This window comes from Panthera tigris, chromosome A1 (genome assembly GCF_018350195.1).
Source record: "Panthera tigris isolate Pti1 chromosome A1, P.tigris_Pti1_mat1.1, whole genome shotgun sequence".
NCBI classification, from domain to species: Eukaryota; Metazoa; Chordata; class Mammalia; order Carnivora; family Felidae; genus Panthera; species Panthera tigris.
The window spans coordinates 152,195,458-152,218,239 of record NC_056660.1 but is presented as its reverse complement, the minus strand read 5'-3'; the positions used below and the strand labels follow the sequence as shown (position 1 = coordinate 152,218,239).

General features: G+C 35.8%; 1 protein-coding gene across 1 annotated transcript in view; it reads right to left on the bottom strand.

Annotated features, from left to right (window-relative positions):
* Positions 1-22,782, bottom strand: part of ADGRV1 (adhesion G protein-coupled receptor V1) — a 556,489-nt gene that overhangs the window by 439,041 nt on the left and 94,666 nt on the right. The window contains exons 26-35 of the mRNA XM_042956620.1: positions 20,308-20,437; positions 17,386-17,466; positions 15,890-16,029; positions 12,988-13,597; positions 9,656-9,871; positions 7,925-8,140; positions 7,043-7,287; positions 5,626-5,807; positions 4,026-4,837; positions 1,108-1,317 (exon numbers count right to left, since the gene is read on the bottom strand). Of these exons, the coding sequence (XP_042812554.1) occupies positions 1,108-1,317; positions 4,026-4,837; positions 5,626-5,807; positions 7,043-7,287; positions 7,925-8,140; positions 9,656-9,871; positions 12,988-13,597; positions 15,890-16,029; positions 17,386-17,466; positions 20,308-20,437 (2,842 nt within the window). The remainder of the gene's footprint in view (positions 1-1,107; positions 1,318-4,025; positions 4,838-5,625; positions 5,808-7,042; positions 7,288-7,924; positions 8,141-9,655; positions 9,872-12,987; positions 13,598-15,889; positions 16,030-17,385; positions 17,467-20,307; positions 20,438-22,782) is intronic.

The window sequence follows — 22,782 nt, the reverse complement described above, 5'->3', positions numbered from 1 at the left end:
GTCATTATTATTAAGATTAACTTCTACAATGACTTTTATATTACAAATATTTTTTTGAGAGTTGATGATGTGTCTTTAGACTGCACTTACAGCAACCTGTTAGTCATTTTTATTATCGCTATGACATGAGATTCTAAACCACAATAAAAGGGAAGAGTGTTGAAAAACAGCTCAGACACTTGTACTGGGAAGTTAAATAAACTCCCATGTTTAGAGTAAGGTAAAAGGTAATGCACACTAAAACATATGTAGTTTCCAGCACAGCAATTAACTAGCTGTATGACCTTGTCAAGTCACCTAATCTGTGTCTTAGTTTCCTCATCTGTAAAACACAAGTCCAAATACATGAGCTATATCCTTGTCATTTCTTATCTTTCTGAGGTACAGTTATTTATTCTTCTAAATACAAACTATAGTGAAGCAAGTTATAAATACCAGTTTTATCTCAAACAGGCTTATTCAAAGACAAAAGACATTGCTAAAATGTTTTAAGTAAAAATTAGCTCATATATGCAAAACCCTACATATGATGTAAAATATTAAGTGAGGATTCAAGAAAATCTTTATTTTTAAAGAAAAAATGGACACATTCTAATTTTTTTCTAGTTTGGCACTTCATTCATAAAATACATCAACACAATATAAAATCCACACTGAAATATTCTCCAACTGCAAACTACTATTTGTTTTGAACAAGGAGCCAGTGTTTCACAGTTTAATATCAACAACTATCACTAGGTACATAGACACTTGCTAGGAACTATGATAAGCACTTTACATTCATTAACTCATGTAATCCTAAAAAAACTATGACGTAAGTAGTATTTCTTGTCATTTAACATACGAGAAAGCTGAGCACCCCAAGTCTGACTAACTCCCTTATAATCACACCAGTGGGAGGAAGCAAGCTGGAATCTTCAAGGCTCCTAAGTATTTGCACAGTTCACTATAGAGCCCTCTCCCAGCTAAGTTCCATGCACACTATATACACAGCTCTACAAAATAACGAAAGGATAAAAAAGAAACATCGGAAACTTTAAAAGAATAAACAAAAAATGACTTCCATGGAAAAGAGAATGAATGTGCTGAACAAAAAAAGGAACCCACCTTCATGGCCTATGACAGATCTCGAAGTTGTCTGAAAGCTAACAATTCCCGCCACGTTGTCATTGGCCAAAATATTCACTCTAACAGTGCTGGAGCTGGGCAAAATTCTACTTCCCCCTTCAGTGTACACCAAACTAACTATGATGCTTTCATCATCCTCTGGCTCAGAATCATCCAAAATGGCTAAGACGGCCGTCTTTCTGGTTTCACCTATTAAAAAAAAATTAGTACAATAAAAACCGAAGTAACAAAATCACCAACATACAGAATTCACGAAAGTCCCAAATTACTTCCATTTTAAAAAGGTAAGGGGCACCTGGGTGGCTCAGTCGGTTAAGCGTCCAACTGCTGATTTAGGCTCAGGTCATGATCTCACCATTCATGAGACGGAGCCCTGTCTTGGGCTCTGCAATGGCAACGCGGAGGCTGCATGGGATTCTCTCTCTCCCCCTCTCTCTCTGACCCTCCCTGCTCAAGTTCTTTCATTCTCAAACAAACATTTTTAAAAAGTTAAGTAAAAACATGTAAGTGAATATCATGAACAGTATTAGTGCCACTATAAGCAAAAGTTGTATGTTAATCTGTATATCCTTTCACATATAAAACCCTGTAAAATTTTATTAACATGGACAGATTGCGGAGAAGGACATTTTGAATTATTGAAAAAATTTTTAAAGGGTAGAATTATTTCAAAGAATCACAGTTTTATTCCTGGTCTTTGCCTAGAACAATGACCTAGCCAGGGAAAGGATTTCTAAAGCATGTTCTTTCAGAAACACCTCTCTCTCTAGGTGAGTGGAGTCTCATTCTCATTCTGGCATTGCTGTGAATAATTTTCTTTAGGTAATCGAGCCAATACCTCCCTAAAAGACTAGGAACACTTAGGAAATAGCAGTCAAAGAGTGGCAAACAGAAAAGGGATGGCAAATTCTGAGTGAAAAGAACCAGCCTGAATGAGATGAGTCTTTGGATGACTACATGACAGCATCAAATATCAGTTTCCAAGAGGTGGGGAAATGAAGGAAAAAGGCAAAAGAGGAATTCAGAGGGCTGTGTAACAATGACAAGGCTCAAGCAATCTATTTTCCCATTTGCACTAGGATCCCACTAGTGTGCATGAAGCAACACTAAACACCTCTAAACATGACACGGCTTCTGCAGATCAGCCTATTTTCCTCCACCTAATTCTTTACCACTTTCTGGAAAGAGGATGAAAGGGTGAGATGAGAAAAGGCAGGAAAAAGGAGAAAGGGGATACGAATGCATGTTCTCTCATGACCCTGTTGCATTTCATCAATTCACAGTATCATGACTGCCTCAAGAGACTACAGATTATCTAAGAATCTGGGTTAGATATTAAATATAGTCCATTTTGTGTGATGCTAAAATTATAATTCAAGGTAATACTAACCTAAAAAGTATATTACTTTTTAAATTTTGGTGGGGGGAGAATGAGTGGAGGATGGGCAGAGTGAGAGGGAGAGAGAGAATCTTAAGCAGGTTCCTCATCCAGTGCAGAGGTGAATGTGGGGCTCGATCTCACAACCAAGAGATCATGACAACAAAATCAAGAGTCAGACGCTTAATCCACTTAGCCATCCAGGCGCCCCAATGCTATTACTTTATATAACTTTCTCTGTAGTTACTAAAGCTGCTGGAAAATCTAACTTTAAATTTTCATCTCCAGTCATCCTCATTATGTTTTCATTATTTCCTTTGAAATAAGGAGAAATGTTACCAATTACCAACCTGCGGTCCCCACTCCACCAAGCATATCATATTCCATTATTCCCAAAATCATTTACTAGGAAATAACCATTATAGAAATGTGATGTACTATTTTTAAATTTTACTTTTAAATTTTAATAATTTACTTTTAAAATTTATTTTTAAAATTTACTTTTAAAATTTATTTTTAAAATTAAAACATAATGCTTATTAGATATGTCAAAAAGTATGCTACATATGCATCATGATCATAACCTCCAATTACTGTTTCTAAAAACAGTATATGCAAAAAAGTTAAACAACAAAAGATGTAATCAATTGCTCTAATACATGGAATTGTGAATAGTATTTATTTCCTTCTTTTTTTTGTATATTGTGAGGCTTTTTTAAGTGTCCATTTTTTCATTCAGGCAAACTCTATGCTAAAAACTATATGGAATCTATAATTGCCCAAATCAGGATTTAAACAATGATCTTAATAAAGATATCTTTCTCCCACCCAAAGATAATTATTTTAACATCTAAACATTCCAAATCTAAATATCATGATTCAATTAGACCTGAAAAAGAAAACCCATGAATCCAACCCTAATTCTAATGTGTTGGCCAAGTTACCTATAATTATATTGTTCATGAAAATTTACAACAGTTATCCCATCCAAGCCTAAGAACATTATTATAAGTTGTTCTATCACTAGGCTTAATTTAATATGAATGAAGTCATCAAAGTTCATACTGTTTATACTTACAAATTATTTTCATTGAAAATCCTCATGGGTAAGAAGTATTGATAGATAGGAAAATGAGTATTAACTGAGAAGCTTTTTAATATGTACTAGAAAAATCAGGATAAATCTTCATGCCTAAATAGTATGAAATTTGGTAATTTCCCTTACAAAATTAGAACTTGCCTTAGAGTTGCCTGTTTCCTTAAAGGTACTGCTGTAACTATAAAGGAATAAGATACACACATTCCCTGAAAATCTTTTTTGAATAAACTAAAAGAGATACAAGTCACTCTACATATGCCATGTCAACTACTAACAAGCTAACTTCTTTTTTAAACCATACTGCACTTTCATATATTAGCCACAATCTACACAGTAAGAATTCTTATGAACATTACCATAAAAATTGACTAGAATGACTTTACCGGGGGAAACCAAACCTCATTTAGAACCATCACTTACCTTCAGCAAAAGTCAGAATATCTCCAGCACCTACAAAATCTAAACCTTCAGTAGCAGTTCCACCAACAACACGCCATTCGACTGTCACCTGACCTAAGCTGCCCCCCGTCCTGAGGATCATCAGCTCCACTGTGGTTTGGGGCTGTTCCTGAACTTCGACATATAAGCCATCTTCTGAGGTATTGGGACTAATACTGTAGATCACAAACACTCCAAAGGCATCACCATTTAATGCTATGACAACTGTAGAAGTATTTGGCTGTCCTATGGTTGGTTGGTTTTCAAAACTGGCTGTGATGTTCATGAGGTGAACTTCAAGGAGAGAAATTAGAAAACTCTCATCCATCTCTGGGAAATCATCAGGAAGAATAGAAACTGTGAGATTTGCAAATTCATCACCTTCCAGCATTATGGCCCATTGCCTTGTCACAGGCTCATAGTCACTCCCAGCCACAGCCTGACCACTAAACAGAGATGCTACCCTTGTCATGTTTTTCCTGTAGGTCCAGGAGTCTGAGATGTTAACCAATGGACTGATCCATGATGTCATCCAAAAACAGTGGGGGCCCTCAGAAGCACTGAAAAATGAAAATGCCAAGCATGCATGTTCTTTGAGACACAAAGTGGCACAGGTATACTGGGGTTCCTCCATTGCAGAGACATTCACCCAAGTTCTCCACAGTGGGTCAGGCACCCCTTGAATTGGCGATTCATAGTAGGACAGTAAATCTTGACCTTCCTCCACCGCAAGAGCCACTACATCAATATCAGAAGTACTGTAGAACAACAACAGCCGACCAAAGTGCCCTCCGCTAAAACATGGAGTGACAATTAAAAGACAGGTTAAGCACTCAAAGCAATCTGTGGATTAATTAGAAAAGGAAAATACTGACTGGAGTTTTTACTTTTTTTAAGTGTAAAAGTAATAGTACAAATGCAACCATGTTTCTTAATTATATTTGTCATTCAACATTTTACTTTCTCGTGTAAGGGAATCCTGCTGGTTTGCAATTAAACAATAGTTACTCTTAACCAAGCTATTCAAAGATAGCCAAATCATATCCATTTCAGAATTATTGAACAGAATTAGAAAATGAATTTTCATTACCAGATTTCACAGAAACAAAGTAATAACGATAATGGCATGAGTTCATTTTAAGGAAATGTAATTACTTGCCACAAATTCCCAACACCTCATTTTTCTATTTCTGAAGGAGCTCGGTGAACTGTATGCTGCCTCACACACACACATGCAGAAAACACAACCACTTCATACAGCATCTGAATATTCTTTAATTTGGAAGCTAGTTGTATTTAAGTTCTAATTCAAAAAAACCAGAGATTAAAGCAGTAACTTTCTGTGGTTAGAAAGCCCAATGATGTATAATCTATTATCCATTTCACTAAGAATAGGTATGATAAATATATTGGGTTCTTCATATTAATAGGCATAATTCAATTAACAAATTACCATAACCTAGAAAATAATTTATATTTTATAATAACCACAAAACCTAAATTATTTAATTGCACAAGAGGTCACTTCCTACCACCCACAAGCCCCATCCCCCCCACAGACAGAAGCCATTAGTTCATATACCTTCGCCTGACAGTTATGTTAGCACAGGAACTTCGCTCCAGAGGCTCTTGAACACGATAAACCGACTGAACAAAGGCTACTGTACCATAAGGATTATCATTGGCAGGAATAATAATATTTGCCACTCGATCTAACCCAATAGTACCTCCACCAGAGGCATCAGTTAGCTGCACTTGGATAACCTAAAAATACAGTGAAAATTTCCTTAACAGAATCCCAGTTCTGAAATTAAAATAACAATGATGCAGTGGGAGAGGAGGGGGAATCAAACATATTATCCATACAAAAACAAGGACAAAATATAATGTAATATGAATGGACTCAAAGAAACTTCCATTACATTTATAAACCCAACATGTAACAGAATAATCCATTATCAACTTTTAATAATAAAGCACAATTATATATAATAAACACAGGATACTTAAATTCCTTAATATTCAGCAATATAATCTTGGGAATCAATTTTTAGATCCTTGTTTATAGTTACCATTTCAGTAATACATTTTATGTTCATTATATACATTTTTTTTATTTAGGGAAAATATTGCATGTATGTTTTATAAGTAATCTATTATGCTTTATTTTCCACATTATCTTAAATGGAAATTCTCTAACAAAATGTAAAACAAAAGACATCATATCATAATGCCACCTAATTTAGAGAGAAGGAAAGAGAAATGTTTTATCTGTATTAACTAATATCCAATATTTTAGAACTGAATAATGACATAATTATCACTCAAGTGAAATGTTATGGACTTCCTTTCTATAAAAATCTGATTCTATTACAGAATAAATGCCATTAAAAGTAATTTAATGAGACCTAGGCTTTAATAATACTTGAATTTCATAATATAAAATTATCTTTAGCTAATATATATTAATAATGAACCAACTTTCCCACTGAGGCTCTATTTTTATTTGCCACCTAGCTTATTTACCATGAAATATCAGGTAGATATGTCTAACGTGGTATCTGCCATATACTAAATTCTCAAAACTATTGAAGAATAAATAAAGAAGTAGAAAATCAAAATCTAAATTTAATTAACATCAACTGGCTAGCACTCAAGCTAAAAGGGAATCTAGATACAAACAAATTAACAGTTTATATGGAAAAATGTATAAATATACATGTTAAATCTATAAATATGTATATTTAATCATTCAATGAAAATGTTGAAAATACAATGTAATTGCACAAAAAACTTATAAAATTCAATATGTACAAGAACTTTTTCTAGAATATTCTTGCTTTTGTTATCTGTAAAAATCACTACCATATTTTGAAAATTCTTGTAGAAATAATTAACTTGACATTCTCTATAAATGCCACAATAAGAGCCATCTGTTCTAGTCACTATAAGACAAGGTATGATTTACAGTGTCATTCTATACTAGCCATTCCTCTCACCTCTTCGATCTCCGGAACGTCGTCAGCCAGGACCTCTAACAACAAGGTTTGAATGGTTTCCCCAGGGGCAAAGGTCACATTACCTGAGACAACTTGCAGGTCACCAGTAGCAAGCTGTCCATTAATGGTGGCGACCCACTGAACAGTAACATTGCCGAGTGTCCCAGAATTTCGAATTATTGGCAGGTTTACCTTCACTGAGTTAAACTCAGGTTCCTCTACAATAAGTTTAGTAATCTGAAAACCTGAAGGGCAGAACAGAGTTCATTTCAAATACAAAGAGAAACTGAGGCAACACAGAGCTAACCATTATTACCCTATAGTTGATTCTTTTTTTCCCTTAAGCAGTCTTTCAAAATTTCCAAATTATTGTTCTCTATGATAGAAACAGAAACCACAAACTCAGGATCCCACAAGGCCAGGCATATACCAGTCATGAGTGAAGTGGGTCTACTAAGTTCTGTGGCTAATTGCACAGCAGAAGCCTGGATCAAAGAGGCAGCTGTTAGTTTGTACCCACAACTGATGCTATGCAGAAGGAGGCTCAGTGTTGTCAGATTTCCTGCTAATCATGAAAGCCCAGAAATCCAAACTTTTGTGTAAATTTCTGTAAGTTAATTTTTGAAAAAATTGTCTAAGATCCACAAAACACATCTCGAGGTCATATCGGACTTAAAAGCCTAAACGTTTGTCCCTTACATATTTATGCTAAGACGTTGATTCCTTTTAATAACCACTAAGCACTGCGAGTGAGGGTGTACAGGTATCCTATGTTATCAGTAACAGCAGGTTAAAAAGAGAAACATGATCAAATTAATCCTAAGTCCCTAAAAAGAAAGAAATGTATGATCTATATCAATGAGTTAAAACTAGTTTGGTTACCAAATAATCCATAGGGGTCATCAGAGGCCTCAATGATAATGATCGCCTCTGTTAACACCCCTAATTTGGCTCCTCCTGTTGTCTCATTCAGCAGTTGCACAAGAAAAGATTCTTCCAGTTCAGGGTAGATGTCATTAATGATGTATATTGGCACAGCTTTACTGGTTTCCCCTTCTAGCAAGACCACATCCGATGAAGCTATGCTATAATCTTCACCTATAAAGATAAATAGCAAAATGCTAAGACAATTCCCTAATATGGTAATAAACATGCCATATACTAGTGAAATATTATGATGTATCAAATTTCACAGACATACTTGTAAAGCTTTTTTAAGGACAATGACTACATATACTCTAAACAAAATGATTTTACCTCTCTTCCCAGAAAAAATGGGTTTGAGATCATAAAATAATGAAAAAGACCTCCAAAAGATGTTCAAGTTTATCCTTTCCCTTTTAGTAAAATGCATACATAATTTCTTCTATTTGTCACTAGACATAAATGTCAATACAGACAAAAGAGATGATATGGCTATGGACTCAGACAAAGATACACAGTTATCCATTACCACAAGATAACCCCTTATCTACAAAAGCAAAAGAAAATGTGTACAATACTTTTAAAACGAAAAAGAGAACTAGAATCCTGACCTCACTAGAAAGAAATTATACTGGGTACAGATACAGGCATGTCTGCATTATCAATGTTACCGCTGGAAACTATGGGCTTTCCTATAAAACTGGATTAAAAGCTGCTACTGCATACTGCTCAGGATGGCAGGAGCTTTGTTCCTGGTCAAAGCCTGGGTAGGGAAAGGGAGAGTCCTCTTATGAAGCCTAAGGGCTAATTTCCTAGAACACTGATTCATCCCCACTGTTTGTCAAGATGTAAGGCCCTGTATAGACAGTCAGGTATTCCTCAGTCAGACTACCTAAGATATACATGTGCACATGCGCACATATGCACACACACATGCATACACACACACACACACACACACACACACACACCCCACTTAGGAACTAAGTGGGCCTTGTTTATTACCTTTTCAAGCAAATATCATATCCAAATGATTTATTTCAAAAGGTCAAGCATGTTATCCTGTCCATTCACACGCCCGTTCCTCTGAGTGCATGCTAGAAAGATTCTAACTGAATAGCTCTCTGGCAAATCTCCATCTAGATGCTATAACCGCACCAACAAAAAAGGCAGTCCCCTAATGCTTGCATTTGGCAATGAAATCATTTTGCTTACCCAGAATAGTTAATGCAAGCCATTGCCTCTTCCACATTCTTCATAAATAAATAAACAAGCAAGATAAATGGGTTGAGAGTCAAGACTGTTGCCAAGCACTGCAATCATGTGGCTGCACATTTTATCCTGCATTCCTCAGGATCATTTACACATGAATCCCTTTCAAAAAACTAAAAAGTACACATAGAGAAAGCCTAACAATATTTTCCTTAGTTTACTTTTCGTTGGTACGTGCATATTTTGGTCATTTTAACTTTAAAGTTCATATATAATTTTGCTAACATTTCTCAAGAATTCTGCAAAACTGGTGCCATAAATGCAAGATAAAAGCTCTACATTTATGCCTTTAAAAAGATGCAAGAGAACTATTGTTTTCTAGTTGATTTTTCTCACTACATCTCTAAGTGGCTTTGTTAATTAAGAATATAATTTCCCTCTAAAACACTTCACTGCTCCTTGGATGTCTCTTCTCACCCGCCACTGCAGTTATTGGCACGGCTTTAAACTTCACAGAAACATCTGCAAATGCTCCTCCTGCTCTAGTCACATTGATAATGGGTCCAACGTGATTTTCTGCCACTCGAACAACTGGTGCCGAGAGCTGAAGAGTTCCAAATGCATCGTCATTGGCAATGATGATTAGATGAGCAATGGTTTCGACCTTAGGCCCAAGGCGTGGGGAATTTGGAACTGAAAGAAGAAAAGCTAATGTATCAAAATTCTACAAACTGGCCAAAAGTTACCAGGAAGCCTCAGCAGCAAGATCAGCCAAATGAGAGCTTCATTTGGTATTTTCTCTACTATGTATATCAAAAAACATTTAGTGACTCTTATGTACTGGCACTCATCTAGACACTAGGGAAACAAAAATAAATTAAACAGAAAGTCCCTACTCTCTTTTAGCTTTACATTCTAGAGAGATTTTTATTATAGAATCTCTAGCAGAGGAATAGTCACCCTGCAGGAATAATTTAATAAGTATTGGAAATTTGTCAAAAGGCAAAAAATGATTCGAGTGTGACTAATCATCACTTTGCATAATATTAAAACAGATAATGATGACACCTACAGAATTATGCTCTTCTAATTAGTTACCAGCATGCCATAAAATTTTTTTAAAAACAGCATTTCAGTTACAAAATTGAGTAGGAAAGTAATTAAGCTTCGTGCCCTCAAAGACCAGCTGCAAATCATCATTCTCTAATTAAATTACTGCCTCTCTGTGTCCCTGTCCTTGCTCACAAACCTGTTCCTCTCTGCCCCCTCTCAGTTAACACTCACTCAACTACCTTGGCCAGAAAGCAGTCAGCCTCAATGCTGTCTAACACTGATTCAATCAATTGTGCTCAGTACTTTCAAGGCTTTCTTCTCACTTGCCCCTGATTTTAAACACAGGACCTTCCACAAACCCTCCCTAATTTATTTTCTAGGTTCAATTTCAACCAGCACCCTTGACAAAACTACATAACAAGAGACCTTTCAACACAAACGAAGCATCAACAAACTCTTATTAGCAGTAAACAATTTTGAGTTGGTAAACTCTCTAACGATTGTAGTACTTGGACATGTGTGATAATAATAAAATTTAACATTTTCTGAGAATTTAATCTAAAAACAATAACACCATTTAATTTCAGTGGTATAGGCCGAGACCATGCTAAATTGTATCACAATTAAAATCAAAATCAAAAATAATGATTTATTGATAATGAATCAATATAATATAATTAAATTCAACTAGATTAGGCAAGAATTTGCCTGGCATTGTTTTAAGCATTTTTCTTGTATCAAGTTATTTAATCCCCACACTCTATGGGGCAGCTAACATTGTCCACATTTTACACATGAGGAATCAGAGGCACAAAGATGGGGAGGAAGTCACATATCACGCTAGCACTTGGCGGACACATCAAGAGGCATCCTGTAAGGGGCTGTCTAAATCTCTCATTCCCCACAGACAATTCCACATCAAACCAGGTATAAAACCTTCAATTACCCACAACTGTTCATTCTGCGCTATGCTCTTACCCACGTGCTGATCACCTCTTGTCTTACTGCTCTCCTCAAAATTAATGAGTATACGCAGAGCACAGCAAGAGAGACCCTGCTGGGTCCTACACTGATTTTGTCTATTAAAATTTAGTCACTATCACACAGATTTGCATTTAATTGTTCTTTAATTATTTCACATCGTATCTTACACCTATTGTGAGTTGCCCCAAGTACGCTGCCTGGTTCCAGGAACATATCAAACATAAAACACATAGTGATTGTTTCTCCCATCCTACAGCACATTGATATTCTGCATATACCATGCCATTAACAATAATTGTTCATACCTACTGAATGCTTACCAGGTGCCAGACACTGTATTCATTTTCACATACATGATTGTATTTCAGTCCCATGGTATTTCTGTACAATAGGTAAGGAAACTGGGGGCCACAAAAAAATTATGCCCAATAGTTCATTGCTGTAAACTGGAATATAAGTTCTCTTAACACCAACGCCCAAAGCCCTAGCTACCACTGTATGTGATACTCCCTTCCAGGTTTATTTCTATCGTATTCAATAAACTGTGAGTTCCTTGAAAACAAGGCATTTTTTAAATTCTTAATTAATAAGATTAATCACTGGGTTGTATTACAAATTTTAACTAATCTTAAATCTTAAAAAAAAGGGATGGGGTATTGTGTGAGAATTTTAACCTTGACTGTAATCTGAACATTTAATGTGAGCAGTTGTCCTATAAAGTAAATTTCCTTCTATAATCCTGGACTACAATTACTTACATTGTGGACAAGAATGCTGCTCACAATATAGTATACCCATCCAGGTATTACAGTAAGGTGAAGAAATTTATTTATGAGAAAACTTAATTTATATGGCAAAACACAGTCAACATGTAGCTCTTGGAATATTACTTTTGGAATATGTAATTCCAGCTTCCTTAAGAAGGTTTTGTTTTCTTATAAATATTGCCGTAAAACTGATGTTAAATTAATATCAAATTAATGTCACTAATCTTCCTTGTTCCCTTATTCCAGGAATTCTAGATTTTTCTCTTTATTTAAAAACACGTTTCTAAAAGTTACATGGCCGCTTAGAGAGATATTAACACAATAACCACTTTCAGGTCCGCAAGCATCAGGCATGCTCTCTACCAGTAGCCACCAGACTCTCTACAAAGCCACTGAGCCACAACCCCAAGGGGAGTGGCTGCTACTTTTCAAAAGAAGTTGCTGCACCAGATCCTCTGCCCAACGTGCGTCACTCCTCATTCTTATCCCCAACTAGTGCCTTCTTCTCAACTCTCAGTGACTCACAAATTTACAGGATTTCTTACTGCTACACAATCCTGTCCCCCTCCCCTCATACAGTTGCTGGATCTACCTACTCATCACCAAAGAGGCTACATGAGTTAGGGAATCTTCCAGAGTGGATCAAAGTGAGGGAGGCTCAGGATCCTACTTACTACCAGGACTGTCCCTGAAATCCCCAGATTAATTCTAGAATGATTTTGAAGCTGTAATACATAATACAATAGTACTAAAGGTCACTCGCACAGGACTACATAGAGGCTTTTAAAAATTAAGTCTGGGAACATTAGAGACCTGTAGAACATGACTTCTTGTTTTCAAGTGTCCCACTTCCATTTGCCTTATAGATCAACTTTTGTATGATGATGCTTTCAGAGTCAGAGCTTACTATTTTTAGAGAATTTTCTGCTGTACCCAATTCTTAATTTATTATTTTAGGATTCTTACCTCAATAATAATAATAAAAACACACTAGTGGTTACTTACTTGGGCGATTCTGTACTTTCTCTATTAAAGTAGAGTTGAGGAGTTCAACAAACACAGACTCCGACCTTTCTGGTTCATCATCATCCAAAACTGAAATAGTTATGGTTGCCTCACTCTGATTGGCTCTGAAAAGAGCAAATCCAGAAGCTGGCATATAGTCTCTTCCTTGAGTTGCTCTGGCTATACTGGGTGGAAAATAAGGTGGTTTTTCCATATCATCCAGTGTTGCATATGTGACTATGACTTTTCCCATGAGGCCTTTTAACCTTATCACTGATAGTGTGATATTCTGGGTTGCTTCTTCAACTTTGATAGGCCTATTTTTCTCGGAAAAGATGAAGACCCCACAAGGATCATCACTAGCCAAAACTGTTAATGTGGCATTAGTGTGAACTCCCAAAGAGCCACTGGACACACTGATGATTGACACAGAGAAGGCCTTATCCAGTTCTGGATCTTCATCCGGAAGTATTTCCACTGTGATGTTGACACTCTTCTGCCCAATCTCAAATGTGACATTGCCAGAGGTGAAGGCAAGATCGCCATCAGGATCAGAGTCTATGCTCCAAAGCAAAGTCACTTGAGACAGAGCTCCATGGTTTCTCAGAATCTAGAAGATATTTAATGGTAAAATGTATTAAAAGAGGGATTAAAGTGATTGATTTAGAGGTTTTTAAATATAGAATGATAGCAGTATACTCAATTTTTATTTTATTCTTTATAAGTTGTTATCAATAATATAAGATTCTAGGGGCACCTGGGTGGCTCAGGTGGTTAAGTGTCCGACTTCAGCTCAGTTCATGATCTCCCAGCTTGTGGGTTTCAGCTCCACGTTGAGCTCTGTGCTCACAGCTCAGAGCCTGGAGCCTGCTTCGGCTTCTGTGTCTCTCCCTCTCTCTCCCCCTCCCCCTTCTCATTCTCTGTCCAAAAAATAAATAAACATTTAAAAAAAGAGACTATAAGATTCTTGATGGCAGGGAAGAAGTACTACCCATCTTTGAAGACCCTCAGAGAGTCAACTTAAAAAGTGATGTTGCATGAAGCTACAAATTGACTGAATATTTTTAGCTTCTAACTAAACTACCTACAGCTGTATCTTTTCTGCAATATTAGTAATGAAGCAAATGTAATTAATAATTTATTATATATGTATATATTTTTTTACAGTTTATTTATTTATTTTGAGAGACACAGAGAGAGCACAAGCAGGGGAGGAGCAGAGAGAGAGGGAGAATCCCAAGCAGGTTCCATACCACCAGTGCGGAGTTCAATGCGGGGCTCGAACCCACAAAATGTGAAAACATGACCTGAGCTGAAATCAAGACTCAAATGCCCAACCAACTGAGCCACCCAGGTGCCCCTATAATTTATTATATTTAAATGCACTCATGAATATTTTTGTTTTTACTGCAAGATGGTATACGCTTCATTGTAAGGAATAATGAATGATATTTTCTGAAAAGTTAGACAAAAACTCATTTCGGAAAACAAATTATTTCCTTTTATCTTCAATGTAATATGGAAAACTCACCAAAAAAAGTATTTCACCCAAGGTTTGATAAAATATATTTAAGAAGAAATGCTTTTGCCAGTAACATGTTAAGAAGAGTAAAGAGGTTTAAAATTACTCCAAGTCCCAAATAATAATTTTTATTTATACTTAAATCTGAATGTTAATCAGAGTAACATTCAAGACAACAATTTTATAAAACTTGATCCCTTCTTTTCTTTTTTTCTTTTTTGAATAATTAGTTATCCTTTCTAATATTGAATATCTGCCACAAGAGTGCTAAGGGATGTATTTTGAGTGATCTTTCTTCATTATTTACATAAAATTTGAGGAAGGTGAGCAAGCTTCTAGCTCATGCCAGTTGTTTAACAATAGAATTCTGCTTAATTCCTAACTGGAACAAAGCAGTGTAGGAAGTACACCTACACACACACACACACACACACACACACACACACACACCCCATAGAGAGTTTTCATTATTAGTGCTGTTCATAAATGTTTTGGATTTTCTTTCTCTTTGGGAGAGAGATGAGATAGGATTGCATCTTTCTACCCGTTAACATTAGGCACTGCCATGTAACTTGCTTTGACCACAAAAGTGTAAATGGAAATGTTATGAATCACAAGAAACTATAAGAGCCAGTATGAGGTTCTCTACATCCACATTCCCACCCCTCCCTACAACCCTCCCACCCCACCAACCACCATGAAGACAGAAGGACTCACTGAGCTGTTCCCTCTGTATCCTTGATCCCTCAATGACTGACAACTGCTAAGTTAAGTTGCAGATATACCATGCGTGGAAAAACAAATCTTTGTTATATTAAGCCACTGAGCTTTAGGAGACATTTTTTACCACAGCCTAAGCGAATTAGTACAACATCTATATAAAATATCACTTGTATAGCTCCACTATATTCCTTAAAGATTTGTGATTCCTCAGAATCACAAGATAAATTTATATGCAAAACTACATAAAAAGACAAATCTTTATTCAAATCCCTATTCAATGATCAATTTGTACTGTATGTACCACTAGGCTCATTCCCCTCTACCTAAAAACGAAAAAAAAAATAACATAAAGGACACCTTCATAATACAATAAAACAACTTTAAAAGAAGACAAAGTGGGGGCGCGTAGGTGGCTCAGTCGGTTGAGCATCTGACTCTTGGTTTTGGCTCAGGTCATGATCTCATGGTTCATGGGTTCGAGCCCTGGGTTGGGCTCTGCTCTGGCAAGAAGCAGCCTGCCTGGCATTCTCTCTCTCCCCCTCTCTCCACTCCTCCCCTGCTCACACACTCTCTCTCTCTCAAAATAAATAAGTACACTTTGGGAAAAAAATAAAAGTAGGCAAAATGTCTAAGGCTGCAGGGAAAAAATGTACTCACATTTAATGTAACAGTGCTGTACCCATCTTCTGGTTCAGTTCCACTGACAAAGAGTGACTCAGGGCTAAATTCAAATACACCATGAGCATGGTCAGAGGCTGCAATTGTCACTAGAATTTGTGAAGCCACTCCTAGACTGGCTGCATGAATAAGTTCCAACAAATAGCAAGAAAATGTTAATAAGTAATTTGCAAACCAAAAGAAAAGCCAAGGAACAACTTTTTGAAAAGAGTTGTTCCATTCACTGAGTACGTTCTAATTTGTTTTAGAAAGAAAGGCAGACACAAATGGTTGCCACACATATTCACGCTTTTATGACCTTTCTCTATTTTGGCACCAACGTGATATACAAGTGCTGTATAAGCACTTGGAGATGAATAAGGAAAACTTGTTTTTCTTTTTCTCTCCTATGAAAGAGAACATTCTTCCACACGGAGTATATGAGGAAAGTCTCCCACAACCTTTGCTGACCTCAGAAGAACATGAGCCAAATGACTTTTGCCTTTATGAAAGAGTTTCCCTATGATTTTCATCAATCTGGCTAAACAGATTCTTGGTTTCTAGGACTATTTTTTCAACATATTATAATACTACAGATCTACCTCTCTTGGCCCCAAATATTCTAATCTTGTAACTAAAGAGGTGCCAATATCTAAAGAAGTACTGAATTATTTCCTAAGAAGTATGTTCAACTTTTATGTTGTATTAATATAGGCAGACAAGAAAAAATGAGGAATTCCAAAAGTAACAGAGTAATGAAATACAGTGGCTCCACGAGGCATTGATGGAAGTTAGGAATGAGAGGGGTAGGAACATGAGTTCTGACCCTAAAATATAAAACCTGAAATTGTGAAAAGGAACATCTGAAGATTAGAAAGAGTTCTCCCTCAAGAAATATGTATTCTATATGTTTTCTCCCAATACAAAAAAAAAAAAAAATGCTGAATCATGCTGGCATATGAATCTACTTCAAAGGCATTCTCTTTTCAGTATATCCTCCCAATGATTGGCAACTAATTCTCCCCATTTATTGCCTCCTTAATTTCTTTTTCCCATATATTTTGATTAAATGCTACATACAAAGACTGCTGGTTTTTTTTGCAAATAAGCATGATACATTTAACATGAAAATATAAATGTTCTATTTATCTCTTTTTAAGTATTCAAAGCTATGCAAAAGATTTTCAAAAATCATTTTATAAATGATATTCAAGCAAAATTTCTATTACAAGTAGAATCAGGAAACCGACTGTATTGGGTTCATACAAAGAAAAGTCTGGGCTTTGGAGGCAGGCAAGAATTTGATTCTGGCTTGATCACTTGCCTAGCTAGGTAACTGTAACACAGAGCAAATAATAGTTCAAAAAGTTGCTGTTATGGTTAATGAGAAAACATGTAAAGGACCTGCACATAGTAGGCGTAAATAATTGGTTAGTATTGTTGTCTCTGCAAAGTTAAAATGCAGACTAGTACAGGGCCTTGGAACAGCTGCTTACCATGTTTGTGAATAGTTGGAAGGAAGAATTCCATGTCCCCGTCACCACTACCACTGCCATCAACCCTAAAGAATTCAGTCACTTCACAAGGAGACAAAGAGACACACACACCCACACAATACACATTGACACAGTGAGAAAATGGAGAGCTCTTAAAACATATCCAGAAAAGAGGAAAATGTAGTAATATTCACCCAATGACATGCATTCTTCCATAAAAAATAAATTATTTTAAATGGTAAAAGTATAATATTAGTCAAGCTACCAATTTATTAAAAATTCATCCAGAGCTTTAGGAAATATTCCATGTAAATAAGTTGTAAATTGGTATTTCTCATTTCTGCCAACTTGACCAGTTTTCTTTTTAAATCACTTACTTAAAGCAATGTATATTGTTTTTAACATTTTAAATATTTTTAAAATATTTGTGGTTGTGTATAACCACAGTTAGGCCTATACGACTATGACAGAGTCACCTTACCATACACAAGAATCAAACTCAAAATTAGGGAAATGCGCCCAACGTTTCCCTCCAGCCATACGTTCAAATTCCCACTTTATTTTCCATCCTCAGACTTGAGCACCCTTTTGCCACTGACATGGTAGAAAGAAGCCTCGGCAAGTGGTGTAAAACCGTCTACTTCACACCTGGCTGTGAGAGATACCCACTGGAAAACCTTCAGCAAGTCATTAAACCTCTTGGTATCTCAGTTTTCTCACCTCTAAAATGTGCTGCTTTATACAGAACTGTTGTAAAGACCAAACAAATAATGTAAAGAATAAAGTACTTCAGCAATATGTAAAGACTATGATAAAGAGAAAGTAGTATTACCTTCACTTCCAATACATCTTATACCCCCCTCATTAATTTATCAAATGTTTACAAACAAAGAAGAAAGGAAGGGTAGTAATGGTAGCAGTAGAAAAGAAGAGGAGTAAGAGAAGAAAGTCCACATCCATACCTATATGCCTGACTGACGTGCTATTTTAAAATCTGCCCTGCTCTTCTGTTCCTCCCCTCAACAGGAATGGGATACACTAGACATGAGAATTTACAACATCACGCATCTGAAATCACCTTAGAGACTTAAGAGACAAAATGAATTTTAGGGAATATCCAGTGCATCCCCTATATTACCTACACATCATGAGAGATGGTGAAGTTCAACACCAATGTACCCTGAATAACATAAAATATCTATGTGGGTGGCTATCAAAAGAATTTAACTCCCCACAATACTGCACTTCTTAGGCAGTCCCTAGCTATGACTCAGAATAGAAGCTGGTACCTAGATCCCTTTACCTCCGATCCCAACTCACTGAGGGGAAAATGAGACTGTCTGCCACTATTGCTTCTAATGAGAATGCAAGACTGGTTTTCAAATGAGTACCCATGCCCAATTAACATGTAACAGAACAGTGCATATTCTAAACATATGGGGAGAAGTTTCTACATAAAATCACTATGGTGACAAATATTACTTCTGAAGATATTTAATGTTACTTATTAATCAATAATGATCACTAACATTTTCTCTATTAAATACGTACTACTGGCTACAAGGGATACAAAGAACAACTTTTCACCTATTTTATAGTGACCTCTAATTAATGAAGTCCTGTCATGAAAATAATGATTCAGACATGCGAGTAATTGTCTCTGGAGGACAAACAAGGCTGGCATTTTTACATGTCGCTCTCCAAAAAAGGCCATTCAGCATATTTATACTGTTCTATGCAGTCAACCAACCTGTGGCACTATTTAGTCCCTTTCCTGGCTTGGCCTCCTTTGCTTTCACCCTGGGCTTTGTGAACACAGGGAAAGGAAATGTGGGGAAATCCTGCATACTTACTCCAAAGTCTCATTACACAGTAAAAGACAATTTTAATATTTCTATTTTACTCAATCTCTCCCTTTGGATGGCTTATACAGTATTGTAACTTTCTTCACTAAAACATGAAGATAATAACAAGATGATAATACAAGGTTTTGTAACGGAAGAAAATGTCCTGCTGATTCCATACCAACTCTCAATTTCTTACATTTATAAAGGGAATATGATGCACATCATATATATTCTATAACACCCCAAGCAGTACCTGAATATCAAATACATTAACACTTCTGCAAAGAAATCTATATAAATAGTTCATCCAAATGGGATAAAGACTATAAATAGCCTCTCTCCAGTGCAGATGGGTTTTGCCACAAAATGAATTCTGACTCCAAAAATCTATGAAAATTGGAGATTTTGAATATCATAATTGAAGACAAAGTACTACTGACCTGTTTTATTGATAATCACCTCATAATAAATTAACTGAAAGGACTAGTTTTTACCTGGGCTACATGTGGAAATAGCTCTGAAGGAGCTACTATGAAAATCCAAAAGTGGGAGAAAGGAAAGATGTGATTTTAGGGGCACCTACTACAAATGACAACTATGATTTGGTGAATGAGAACAATTATACTACTTCATGCTAAAAGCACATCTACTTTAGGAAAAGACCAATGGGTAATAAAAGGGGAAAAAACAATACGAACAGATGGTGTCCTTACAATAAACGTTAGAAATATTAACTCAGAATTAACCAACCTCACAGCAAAAGTCTATGTAAATAAAACTATGAGTTGAATATTGATTTCTAAAACCAATAAATATTCTAACTTTATGTGGAAAGATGGAAATTTTCTTTTTACCAATAAAAGAAAGGGACTCTCCATCAGAAACTGCCTACCATACAATTATTAGTATATTAGTAATTATTAATCTTCAGGGTGCTCTTTCCAAAAACTAGTAATTCACTCATTTAAAAAAAAACGTTACATTGATTCCAAGGATTGCATTTCCTTAATAGAATCTACTATCATCAAGGTGAATGGACAAGCAAATATAAGACACTTTTGAGTCACCAGCTTACCTCCTCCCTCCAAGTTCAATAACTCAACTTTAAAAGATTTTTCCAATTCAGGGACAGAATTATCAGTGATGTTAACAGAAATGTATTTGTATCTTTCTCCTGGTTGAAATTCTAAGGTACCAGAAACACTCTGAAATACAAACAAAACATTTATCCATTAGATTATAATTATTCTGAATATTAATGTGCACAATGAGTATTTACTATGTCCCACATTGTTGTAAATACTGAAACAGAATAACATAATAAGAATATAAACCTCAAAATCCTTAGGTGGATATGTATAGTGTTCAATACAAATTCTAAACAAATATTCTCCACAACTAAATAAAGCAGACAGATTTTTATTTCTCTTGTTTAGCTACTCATCAAAAAGATAGTCAAGGCAAATGAGATATCTGAATATGTGAAAACCACAAATTCCTAAATTAATTCAATGCACATGTCTCTTGACAAGTATATTTAGAGCTATTCAAATTATATCATTGAGTAATGTAATTACTCAGTGCCTAACAACAGCATTTTGGTGTTTTCATTCTGAGAATTTCTCCAAACAATAAATATCCGTCTATTGGGCATTAACATTTTCTTGATTGTACTTGCAACTGCAATTCGTCATACAGATAGATCTCCCATCACAAAAGTTCACATACTACAGGAAAAACAAAAAGTTATTTAAATTCAAAGTCTTACGGTCCTTTTTTACTCCCATCTTCATTATCTCTTAAAAAAAAAAACACTGTCCCCTCAAGACATGAGAATACACCTTAAAGTTGTTCAAATTTTTCTAGTGTTAGTTTGCATGAACAAACTATATTACATTCTCAGGAGCTATTAATGGCCTTAAAGCTAAATTAAGAAACCCAAGTACCAATTTACTTATTCATTTATTTACTTTTTAAAAATATTTACCAAATGCACAGCATGTACAATGGCACCATTTTAAATGCGTGGAATTCAAAAATAACCAAGACAAATCTCTAGCGAGATGGAGAAGATTCTATCAGGAATGTTAACTGTGTAATATAATAATTCAAATAGAATAACAACAGCTGTAAAATACATATAGTTTGCTCAAGAAGGAAGTAATTAACTTTGCCTAGAGGGTAATCATCAATAGAGTAATTCTACAAGTGTTAACAACAGAGATAATATTTGACTGTCTAAGGAAACCATCTTTTAACTTGACCTTTGTAATATCCTACACAATTAGCCATTAACTCTCCAGAAATATGTTTTTCTCTGGTATTCCATATCACACTTGCCATTTTTCCTTAACTTTCTAACTCATCCTTTTTAGTATTTGTTACTGATTTTAACAGTCTCCTTATGACTGCTGTTTATTAGACTCTCTCTAGACAAGGATACCATAGGCTTAGGCTTTTAATATTATTTATATGCTCCCAACTCTTAAATTCCTCTCTCCAACCCCTATATCTAGACTTAAATCTTAATGCCTACTTCAAAGTTTTCTTATAATTTCTGTCAGAATTTTTAAGTCACAATTTTCCCTTAAAAAAATCTATGCCTTATCCAATCCTCTCCACCGTACTAAATTATATAGCAGCAAGTTGTTCATGCCCAGAACTAGGGGGTCACTTTTGACACCTTCTTCTTTTTATCCTTTACAATAAACAACCTTCACGTCCTGCCATTTCAACTCTGACACACTTCTTGAGACCACCTACTTCTTTACATATACATCATGATCTACCTAGTCCAAAATACTAACACCTTTCGCCTTGTTTAGAAAATGGACTCCTTACTGGCCTTTCTGCATCCAGTGCCTATATCTTCCAATCCATTCTCCCCAGTTCAGTTTCATAATCTTTCATAAATATATAACACCTTTCAATTACTTCTCCTTGCTATTAAAATATAAGGCACAAATATAGCATGAGATCTAAGGCCTAGGAAGATTCAGGCCCTTGTTTACCTTATCTTTTATCATGACACCTATCTGTCCACATTCCAGAAACACTGGTCTTCTTTCTGCTCCTCATTAGGGCCATTTAACCATTTTACTCATGCCATTTTACCATGAGATCTCAGGTAGTTCTTCCCTCCCGCTTCACCTAGTTTGCTAGTTTTCTCCTCTTTAAACTTCAGAGCTCAGCATAAGTATCACTTCCCCAAAAAAAGGCCACCTCCACTACCCTATGTCAATATCCACTTCTCTCCCATACCAACCTTGAACATTTCTGTAACTGTGATTCAGTCATTAATTAGCTATTTAATATCATTCTCAAGAGCTGGGAGTAAGCACCTGGATGGTGGGGACCACGTGTACCTCAATATAAGAGAATAAACTTAAGAACAGTGATATCTGATATGCAATTGTCTCCTCTTCAGTAGAGGATCCCTCCTGGCACTTTCCCTCCTTCCCCGACACTTGCATACTCACACACACAGCCTAAAAAGTCTTGCTTTTATATGCTAATGCAGACCAGAAAGAGCTAACCCATCATAGAGAAG